We start from the raw sequence: 11,576 nt of genomic DNA, 5'->3' as shown, positions 1-11,576 counted from the left end.
TGTGCAAAATACAAGAAACACAAGAAACAAAGCAAAATATAAGAATAAGAAATATCAATCAATCAATCAATCAATCAAAGCTTTATTTGTTATATGAGAAATATAAGAATAAATATATGTACAAATATAAGAATGTATGCACATTACTAATTATGCATTCATCTACACATACATATAGTATACGTGCATGGGTGTATATACCTATATATAACATATACAGAAGTCAGCAGATGAATATTGTGCAAAAATGGGATTTATGTACAATATGGAGTGCATACGTGTTGTAGTTTCGATAAGTGACAGTGAAGTGTCTATGAAGTGTTAGTGGTCAGTGTTCAGCAGTCTGGTGGCCACAGTAGTGCTGTGCCACACTACGAAGGTTGGTATCGGTCCAATAGCAGCTAAATACAGGGCCAGTATTGCCGATATCAGTACAGACAAATTATCAATCCGATACCAATGCTAGTGTTGGTATCAATACTATGATATTTGGATCGATCCACCCACCTCTAATTTTTTTTTTTAGCTCAGAAATGTATAGCACAGATTTTATGTGGCTCCTGTGCAACTTCCACTGCTAACCTTTGTGGGGGAAATGTTTTTGATAGTACTAAATTACAATCAACCTCCTGAAGTAAACAAACATGGTTCAATAGAATACTAGTGAAGGTTTAACTATGTAATAACAAGACTATACCTCGTATTTTCTTTACATCACACAAAAACAATTTGCGACACAAATGATTCAAATGAAAATAGTTATTTTTATTTTGTCAAAAGACATTTCGATACAAAAGGGCATATTGGGATCCATAAGTAAATCACAAGTACAAACTTTAACCAGAATGAAAGAAGAAGAAAAAAATAAAACAAGAAGATTGTTAAGTTTCTCGATAAGCCAGCTGAGAACAGCAACTTAGGGCTGCACTCCGTTCAATTCTGTTCTGTTAAGCCACATCATTTTTTAAAGATTTGTCAGTAGATCTGGATTATTTTATTTTGTACTCTAAGGTGACTCCAACAGAAAGAAATTTGCCTTTCAAAATGTGCATTTTATAGTGTTATAAATCTAGGATCAAATGTCATTTCATGATGAGTTCAATATAGCCTATTGTTTCAGAAAAATTCAAAAGAAAAATGCAAAAGATTTGAGTTTAAAGTGAAGGTGCAAAGTTTTTCCAAACAAAAATCAAACAGATTCTACATACAACTAGCGGAAAATCAGGACGCCACACATTAAGATTTCCTGATCTGAATATTTTTAGGGACTTACTGCTTTACCTCAGCAAGGCACTTGCTGCATTTGTCCTGTGAAGCGGGGCGGCGAACACAATAGATGGGAGCTGAAGTCCAACACGGAGACGAAACGTGTTACATCATCTGTTATAAAAGGAGTCTAGTTGCTTGTAACAACAGTTGAAAACCTCTCAGATGGTATTTTGAAGATATACGGAAACAAGACAGCAGTTACAACATTTTAAAACATTTGGATGAGACTGAGGCACCCAAAGGCTACAAAATACTTCATGTACAACCTTAGAACAGCAATGTTGCCTGCAACATGACAAAAACTTAAATCTGAACTGTAAGTAAGTTACAGATCAATCAATCAACAACAAAACGAAAAAGACTTCTCTTTTTCAAATTTTGGCATCACACGCCAATTCAAAGGTTGCACATGGACAACAGCTTAAGGCAGGAAAATGCACTGAGTAGAAAACACGGCAAAAATCTAAAAATGTGCTACGAATAAGAAGCTAATTGACAAATAGCACATTTAGAAATTAATGATTTGCATGGATTTACAAAATAAAATCCCTTCATGACAGAAAATAGATCAAAAAAATTTTTGTACCCTTTTTAAATAAATATTAAATTCCAAAAAATAAAAACAAAATGTGCATTTTCCACACACATGCACCTGCACACACAAAATCCAATATTTAAAGAATGATAAGGGGGAAAAAAAAATGTTAGCTTACATAACTTAGGACGAGAAAATACGACAGACATTTCTAACTACAATGATCATCTCATACTCTTGAGTACATGATGTGAAAATGTCTGTTATTGCCACATACTTCTGAAAATCAATATGGTTTCCTTAACAACAAAAAAAGTGAAAAAATAAAACAAAGTAGTACGTGCAGTGAAGCCGGTGTGACCGTTGCAGAAGACACACAGAATCAATCACTCGCACCTAAGATAAGATGTACCACCCTGTTGACCTGACTGGGTATGGATTTAAGGCATGAACATCACAAACAACTTTCTGAACTGACTCGATGTGCATGTACTGAAGAATAACAGGATGCGCCTGCTCTGAACTTTCAAGAATCCTTCCTGGAGTCGTCACTGCTTTACACTGATTGGATTGGTAAAAGTAAAGCTCCAGCTGTCTTTTGATTCACCCAGGACGACAAACAAACCACACTGAATGCGTCCAGAAAACAATGACTAGTTTGGGAGGTCCGGGGTTCGGGACCTGCTGGAAGTTCCTCCCCACCTACACGACACAGTCGGGTTGTTTCAGGAACTTCCATTTGCAGACATCCGGTGAACTCACTTGAACCTACCTACAGCTAAAATATTTAAACGACAATTTTTTAAAACACACACCTTTAAAAATCTACCATTAACCTACGTAACGCCCACACACCTTTGCATCAAAACAGTTGATTTAAGACTTTGCTCTGCTCCGAACACCTGAGACTATGGCTAAACGCTTAGCTAACTAATAGAGAACAAATCAGTATTAGTTTTTACCCACCTGGTTTCCTGCACACTGACAAAACATACCTTAAGTTTTCAGGCTAAGTTCACATTGATACTTCAAAGCGGCCATTTTTTTTTTGTCATGCAGTGGAGTTTCTATCTTTGCCATTTTCATACTTTAAAGCGCTTGACTACTGTGCAGATGTTTTCTTTACAAAAAAAAAAAAAAAAGAAATTTAAAGTGTCGTGGTAAATCTTCTACCATTTATTAAGTTCCAGTTTCCCACAGTTTTAGTTTGTGTTAACAACAGTAACACTGTATCCAAATCCACTGACTGTGGTAGAGTTTGGGTCTGTGCAAATCTAATTTGGAGCTCACAATGAAGCCATGTTACAGGATCCAGTTCTATCACGGTCCAGTGATTTTAAACCACATTATTAAAAAGGGAAAAGCCTTTTAAATTTGGGTTTTTAATGATCTCTGTGGGTGTGAAAGAAAAATATTAAACTACACCGCAACGCCAAAATGCTTCTGTAAAGTCCAGCTGGCCTCACTGAAGCAGCTTTGGGCTAAAAGTCCTGGACGCGTGCGGAAGTTTCTCGTTTAGTCCGAGCCATCTGAGGAACAAACCTGAAGAGGTATAACATGTCAGTGTTTAGGAAACCAGCCCTAAGAGTCCCAACACACACACACACACACACACACACACACACACACACACACACACACACACACACACACACACACCTTGGAAAAAAAAACATCAAACACGAAAACCTCACAAGGTACAAAATATGAAAATAACATTCATATAAATAATTTAAATAGCTATTCTAAAGCTAAACTCTTGGTCTAAAACTTTTGAATGGCCAAAGAGAAGTGCTAATGATATGCTGTACAATTTAGGGGGAATTATTTGAGATTTTAGTTAGGGTGGTATTTCGGGGAACACAATTAAAACAATACACAAAACATTTCTCCAAACTCCCACAATGCAAACACTACATTTTTGATAATGATGTGTCCATAAAATATTGATTCCCATTCTTTTTTTTCTTCTTTTTTTGTTTTAAAGGAGCTCCCGATCACTGAGGAGAAGGCCTGAATTTATAATCATTTGCCCACACGCTCCTCTTCTTTTGTTTTTTTAACTTCTAATCGTCCCCCAAAACTTGTGACAGGTCACCAAAGTCACAATCAAACAGTTCACTGATGCCTTCATGGTCCTCTAGTCCATAGTGGTAGTCGTGACTGTGAGGGGGGGACAAGTTGATGAAACCGTCCAATGGGAGAGGAAAACCCTCTCCATTCAGGAAGTCCGTAGAAGAGAGCGGTGAGAGATCAAAATCAGGTAGGTCTCCAAGGTTGGAGAATGGGTCGCCTCCCAGGATGGATTCTGTCACAGAAAGAGAAATGTAAGAAATAGTAAGAGATTAAAGAGAGGATTAAAGAGCTTCAGCAACTTACAGTATAAGATCAGTGAAAATTATTTCAAAATAAATCATGAAAAGCTCAAGAATAAAAAATATGGAGCTGCAAATAAGCACAGTAAGTCCATTACCATGATCAAAACCAAGCTAAAGACCATAAATAAAACAATTTATTCTTAGTTTTGCATTAGGTACCAGTGTGCATAATATTTTATCTATGGGAGTCAGGAACACTTCAGCAGCAGTGCCTCAAGCAAAGCTTTTTCCACTGTAGACATTTTGATGTGGCACAGCAGGAAGAGGATGACTGCATTCTACTGATTAATGCAATTAAAGCCACCTGTTTGATGACACAAAGTGTCAGCAGTGAAAACAGTGTCTGCATTTAAAAGAAGGACTCAAGAGATCCCACAAACACTAGGGAGGCAGGCACGGGTTCAAGTGTTGCATCTACCTTTTCATACCCTTAAAAGTGAACCCGCAGTTCACTTTTTTACCCGAGATCAATATACATCTGCATAGCAACCAGCAAGCAATTTCCAGCAATAGTAAAATAAGTCATCAGCACAAATGTTCATGCCCACACCAACTAGCTAGCTAGAAGTTGATTTTTTTCAAGCATTGCAGGTAGAGCACGACAGTGTTGTGGTGTCATTGTGTCACCTTCACTGTTAGAATTATTTGTAAAGTGTTGCAAGTTGAAAATGTTGATAAAATGCAGTAGCTAGCTAGAACAACAATCAATGTGAACTGTTGCAAATGCCATTTCTAGTAAGTACACAACTCGCTACGACCGACACAACAACAAAATGTCGAAAGTCTCATATTACAAGACTAAGCGTCTACTTTATTACAAAAAAAAAGTGTTACATAGTTTCTGAACTGAGCCAGACTAAATGTATATATTGGGATAATTGGTAGTAGTTTTAACTTATTCTTACTTTGTCAAATCTGTAACAGAAATTAAAGCAGAAATCTAAGCTTCATTTACCTTTTTGGGGTTTTAGCACTAAAATGTGTTAATTTTACAATAATGATTACAGGATGTAGTTATGCTTTGCTGTGTTAAATCCTACATCAATATGGACAATACTATGGGAAGGATTATCATCATCTATATAGCTTTTGGGAACCCTATTATTATAAAACTCAAAGCCTCACAAGTTCTGTATAATAGCTCAGAACAAACTGTGACATCATGTCAATGTTACATGTTCACTGTTGACATTGTGTTTATGTTAATGACTTCCTGTATGTTTCTAGATACATTCTGATAAACTATTTTTAGTGCAGTGGCACTTTATGAGATGTGGAGTGTGCCGCCATCCATATCTGCCTGTGCTTCAATACTTTGTCTTATACACTGAATTAGAGATGGCACGATACCACTTTTTTATGTCCGATACCGATACCGATATCATAAATTTGGATATCTGCCGATACCGATATGAATCCGATATAGTGTGTTTTTTAATCAATAAAACGTTTTTTTAATATCTTGCTGCATTTTGTATAAGTTTATACTCAAGTTTAAATAAATAACAACACTAAAGCTATTCTGTTATACTTGTATGTAAAAAATACACTGCGCCCAAAATATTTCATAGTTCAGCAATACTAATCTGAACCTGCTCCATCCTTCCTATTCTGGTATTTTAAAGAGTACTTAGCAGAAATATTAAGCAACCTAACTAATAGGGTTGCAAACTCCCAGCAAAAAAAAAAATAGGGAACCACCCTCCACCTCATGATGCTTAATCGATGTAATCAAATTTAATTTGATGCAGGGAGGAAAATGCACAGAAATAAATTCTTTTTCAAGAATAATTAAATAGATTCAACATCTTTCTTCAACAGAATTGCAGACTGCACAGATGGTACCTTCCCAAAGGAAAAAGTACTATAGCTTACTAGGGTATATTAGAATTAACAGTTACTATATACAGTAATGGACTTCTATACATTTTACATAAGATTAAAACTTTGGGTGTAAGAGTCAGATAATTATTTATTAAAAGCTAAACATTTTAAATGAGAATAAGAAAGAAAAGTATGTCTTTGTGCCCCCTTTTCCCTGTTCATGCCCTATCGGCCCCCCTGGCTAAACTTTGCTAGATCCGCCCCTGCACAATTACCAGCCGTCAGCTACATAGAAAAAGATTCTGGTGTAGAAAGTAATATTAAATAAATTCTAACAACAGCTTATAAAGCTTAAATGTGCTGCTGTTGTTCAGCCGCTGGTTTCCTCTTTCTGGTGCAAAGTGGGCCAAAAACAAACAAGAGAGACGGACTCGCGACAGAAAAGCCGATCAGCTGATCATTGATCAGTTTCACGTTTGAAGTAGCAGCAGGAGAGAGAGAGAGAGAGAGGCAGTCACTCCATATATCGGTTGTTAAGCTTAACGCTGGAATGCTTTACAAACATTCAGAGATGAACTTACACACTTGCTTTACTTCTCTCTGGGAAAACTTCCTCGGAGATGAAATGCTGGTTTGGTAGCGAGGCTACAAATACACACAGCTGCTCTATCATGTGACGCACACTGCTGCAACGTGCTAGGTTATGAGCCGGGTTACGCCTTGTAGCAAGTTTTGTGAGGTGCTTTTTTGATATTTAATGGATCGGATTACATTTTTTATTTCTCTCTGATATCCGATCCAGGAATTTGGGTCAGTATCGGACCGATACGGATACGTAATATCGGATCGGTCCATCTCTACACTGAATACATAGCTTACAAAAAACCATGAATATGCTTTTATTATTCATTTGTTTAGTGTTCTCACTATATATAGTGATATAATAAAGATAAAACGAATAATACTATAAAAAAAAAGTCTTTAAATTAAATAAAAGATCTTTTCCTACACAGATGCTCTCCACATGTCCAAGGAACACACAAAAAGTTCAGTGTGAAGAGATCTGTAGTAGGTTACATTAATAAAACTTTGAAACCACAAAACCCTGTCAGCTGAGAGTCTCCCACTGACTGTGGATTCTCCCGAGCCCGCCGATAATCTCAACCTGAGGAAACGCTTCAGGTTGATGTCCTTGGTAAAAATTTAAGCAAAATTGTGGGACTTCCTGCCAAGTTTGATATGTTATTAATTCCACCTATTTGCTGTTCTCCTTCTTCGGTTACCTGTGAAGCAAATATTTGTGGTCTAAAAAAAAAAACTTCCAGGAAATATATCAGTCCAAGAAAGGTGAGGCAAACATTCCCCTCATGTTTTTTCTGCACTGGCTAAAATATCAATGTTGGAAACAGACTGTGTTACGCAGAAGTGGCCTTAAAATAGTTCCTGATGATAATTATACAAATTAATACATAAATGTGGTTTATTTACAACGCTCACCTGTGTCGCCACCTAACACCAGTGATGAGGGGTCCTGTTGCGAAACTGCTGTTACAGTGGATGATGTGGATGCTGGAGATGATAAACCCACTTCCAGGGCTGTTGAGCAGGTTCTGGGTTGTGATTGGTCAGTGGGTTGTGTGGGAGGTTGAACAAGAGATGGGTCAGTAATGGGTTTAGAGGGACTGCCTCCTGTCACAGGGCTGCAGACGCCAGAGCTGTCTTCTGGACAGAGGAAGACGTCGATCGGACCTCGCGTGCTCTTCAGCGACACCTGGTAACCCTGGGATGTGCGTGCAGATGTGCACCGTTAGCAGAAACTCCAACAACAGCGAGTCCAGTGACCTGGGCAAAATGTTTTCAAAGCTTTTACCTCAGAGGGCTCTGAAACTTGCATCTGGGTCTCTGGTGGAGCTCTGATCACCATAACCAGCTGGTCGGGGGAGTCGAACGACTGCCTCAAGTCCTGACAGCGCACATACCCCAACGTGATGAACTCAGCGATTAAGGAATAAATTTATTCATTAATGTAAATGTTTAGGCCATCTGTTTTTTGACATCTGTTTCTGAGTCACGAGCATCACGTGTCCAGCTCGGCTCCACTGCTGCCGCTAGCGCCGCTTTCCGTTTAACAGATCGCAGCTCATCACTTAGAGATCATAGAGCTGTGCACACGTGTCTGCACACGGCAACACTCTGAGCTCTTTAACCACTTTAGACAACCTGATACTCAAAACAAAAAGGATATTTTTTGTTCTGTGGGTCCTCTGTGAGCAATCTGAGCTGCAGATTGCATTTGGAAATGAGCTCATCCAGCTGCTCCTCAGCATCTGTGAGGTCACACACCTCCCTCTGCAGCTCCTTATGGCGGGAAACCAGAGCCGCATCAATGCGATTACCGCTGCAGGGGTAGACGAGAGAAAAACTGACTGCTTAGGGTCACCAGACACAGACAGACACACACACACACACACACCAATTTATTCTGCCACAGTTCTAGCTCCCGTTCCCAGATTTCTTTCATTTGCTGTTTTAGGCGTCTTTGAACACTTACAGCCACTGGATGTTGTTCTTTGACTTCTTGGAGATGAGCTGGATCCCCTCCAGGACATTGGTTATGTCGTAGATGCGTCTCTTCTGAACATCGAGCACCTGAGACGCCCAGTTCAGATCCACCACGCCGTCGGCCGACTGGGACAACAGGTCCAGAAAGCGCTTTGTGGTCAGGTTCAAAGAAGTGTCATACCGAGACTTCTCTGCCGTGGTCCGAGGAACTGGGCAGAAAGAGAATACATACAAGAATTAAAAGAAATGCACATATTACTGGTCTAGAGTACACCCTGGACAGGTTGCCAGTCTGTCAGAGGGCTAACGCATAGAGACAGACAACAACACACTCAGTCACACCAATGGGCAATTTAGGGTTACAATTAACCTAACCCCACTAACTACAATGTCTTCAGACAGTGGGAGGAAGCCAGAGTACCTGGGGAGAACACAAACGCAAACACAAGAGAAGGACCCTGGCCTGATGGTGGAACTGAACTCAGGACCCATTTGCTGTGAGGCAACAGTGCTAACCACTGTGCTTTTGATATATAAAAATAAAGAATTCCCCCCTCACTCCTCTCTGCTATCCAGCTGTGCATATCGTCAATGACTGATACTGAAAAGTTGCTTTGCATCCATCTCCTTCCAAACAGATCCCAGTGGAAATCCACATGGACTGCATTTCTAACAATTCAGAAGTCTATCTTGCATGAGGGGTAGACTCATATTTCTAGATTATACCAATTAATATAATGTGTGTGTCACATGTAGCTTTTCCATTTTAAGTCCATCATTTGATCCTTTTGGTGCATGCAGTGAGCCCAAATACTGCAAATGAAAGGGATCAAATGAACTGATAAACCGCAACGCCTCTTCTCTTGCTCCATTCTCAAAAAAAACAGTCTCTCCATTATTTGAATAGACAGATATTTGTAAGTTTCTCTCAATACAGCCAGCCTGGAGGAGACAGGATGACAGGCCGTGCTGATAAAAGAACAGCTGCTTTTATGACAATGACTGAGGGCAAAGGTGAGCAAGGATGTGTGGGCGAGGATTTTTTAGAGTGGGGTGTGGGCTGTCAGCTGTACCTCTGGGAGGAGCAGGAGTGGAAAGCGGTGCCTGGCCTGTGGAAGGTCGAGTGGTGCTGACATACTGATGGTCACTGTCCAGGTCCAACTTCCTTTTTACCTGAAGGAACACACATGTCTGGAGTAAGAAACAGACGTAAGACAGTAACAGACAAACTGCTGACACAGACACGCACTGTTTACGAGCAGAGAAACGTCAAACTGATACCAGCAACAGGTGGGTAACTTACAGCAGCTCTGCTACGTGCAGTATGTAAACGAACAACTCCTCAGTTTAACCACTTCCCTTATTGCTCTTTCACTTTCTCTCTCTCTCTCCCCTTTCCTCCCACACCTCCCTTCCTCACCGGTGGCCTTCCCAGAGGCGGTCTCCTCTTGTCCTGGATCCCTACGTCAGCTGGGCCCTGCGGAGTGGCGAACAGGAGGATCTCCCCCGTGCTCGTCGGGGCAGGGGCTGGGTGGAGTCCTTCATTGCTGGGGCTGGTGATAATCACTATCTGGTGGTCCTCGTCCAAGTTGATACTCCCAGAGTTCAGCAAAGTCTCAAAGTCTGCTAACAGATCCTCCGATGTCTGCCCTGTTATCAGAGTCTCTGACATTGCAGTGTGTCACCAGGAGCCCCTCTTCACTGGACTTGGGTGGTTGTGGTGGTTATAAACTAAGGTGCTGTTATGACAGTATCAGCACCGACTCACATCTGCCATTTTTTTTTTGTGAATAAAGGCAACAAGGGTGAATTCTCGTGAAAACTGTCTCGAATGAGTTCATTAGCAGGTGGAACATTTCATAAACTGTTTTATTTTGTTAAACATTTTGATTACACCACAGCAATGTAAAGCCACGTCCTAAAACTCAGGCTGAGGCTGAAACAGCAAGCCAGGGTGTGCTGCCAAACAGGAAATTTGGCACATGAAATATTGCTAAATGCATACTATAAAAGCTCCGCCGCGAATAAGTTATCAGAGAACCAGTCCGAAACTGGCCGTGGGAGAAATCCACTCTGGCAAGCTAGCAAAGAGAGCAAGCTAACCTTTTGTTTTCATCTCTCCTGTCAGTACAGTAGAGCCGAGGCCTGGCCACACTGCCCCTGAAAAGCTACCACCCCGGCTAACGAGCTAGCTTCCAACCAAATGACAAAGACTCGAACAGGGTCACAAAACAAACTCCAGCAGCCGCCAAACTCGCAGGTCACGCCGGTAGAACAATATTACTTCTCCTTGTATTAAACACCGAGCGAAGTTAAGAGGCTATTAAAACTTTACAGCAGCTTACAGAAGTGAGCGATCAGAACAAAATATCCACGCCGCAAAAAAGCATCACGGGAACTTAAAATCATCTTTGAGACTATATCTATAAAAGCGAGCATCAGTCCAGCGGATAGTACACAGATGTGGTCGAATATGAATATATAGGGCAGATTAGCATGTTAGCTAACTTATTAGCGGCAGTTGTTCAATCCCCTTGTTTTGTTGGGGCACGCAGGAAGCAGTCCGACAAAACTGGAAATATAAGCACATAAAGCGGCGAAAAACAAGCGCACGGTTCAACATAACAATCGGTGGACCTCGCCTGCTCACCCCGGCCGCAATCCACCCGTTAAACCGCCGTCATTACCCCGTTATCGTCCTTTATTGTTGTTATTGTCTCAGCTGATCTACATCTAAACAAGCCCCTGACGGTTTTCGCGCGAAATCTTTTTTGCCGCGAAACCAACACGTGCGCCAAGCAGTCGGTCGGGATTGGTCTGAGCTGTGCGCTTTTCGCGGGGCGGGGCCGAGGAGCTCTGATTGGCAGAAGCGGGTGTCTGTCACGTTACGAACGCAGATAAATCGATGAGAAGCGCGTTCGTGGAACTTGGAAAATAAAGCATTTTACTTTAGTTGAAGCAAATATATTTAGTTTATCAGGCTGATGTTAAGCAAGTTGTTTGTAATT

The 11,576-nt window shown here is 40.6% G+C and overlaps 1 protein-coding gene across 1 annotated transcript; it reads right to left on the bottom strand.

Annotated features, from left to right (window-relative positions):
* Positions 1 to 739: 739 nt before the first annotated feature.
* Positions 740 to 11,521, bottom strand: e2f1 (E2F transcription factor 1). The gene is made up of 7 exons (XM_085145843.1): positions 9,989 to 11,521; positions 9,642 to 9,741; positions 8,558 to 8,777; positions 8,252 to 8,404; positions 7,877 to 7,991; positions 7,504 to 7,786; positions 740 to 4,112 (listed from the first exon to the last, which is right to left on the bottom strand). The coding sequence occupies exons 1-7, from the start codon at positions 10,238 to 10,240 to the stop codon at positions 3,871 to 3,873; spliced, it is 1,365 nt and encodes a 454-aa protein (XP_085001969.1). The 5' UTR covers positions 10,241 to 11,521; the 3' UTR covers positions 740 to 3,870.
* Positions 11,522 to 11,576: the final 55 nt, after the last annotated feature.

The sequence above is a fragment of the Neolamprologus multifasciatus genome, chromosome 20, assembly GCF_963576455.1.
Source record: "Neolamprologus multifasciatus chromosome 20, fNeoMul1.2, whole genome shotgun sequence".
In the NCBI taxonomy this organism is placed as follows: domain Eukaryota; kingdom Metazoa; phylum Chordata; class Actinopteri; order Cichliformes; family Cichlidae; genus Neolamprologus; species Neolamprologus multifasciatus.
Note: the sequence above shows the minus strand (reverse complement) of the source record. Positions and strands in the feature narration are given on the sequence as shown.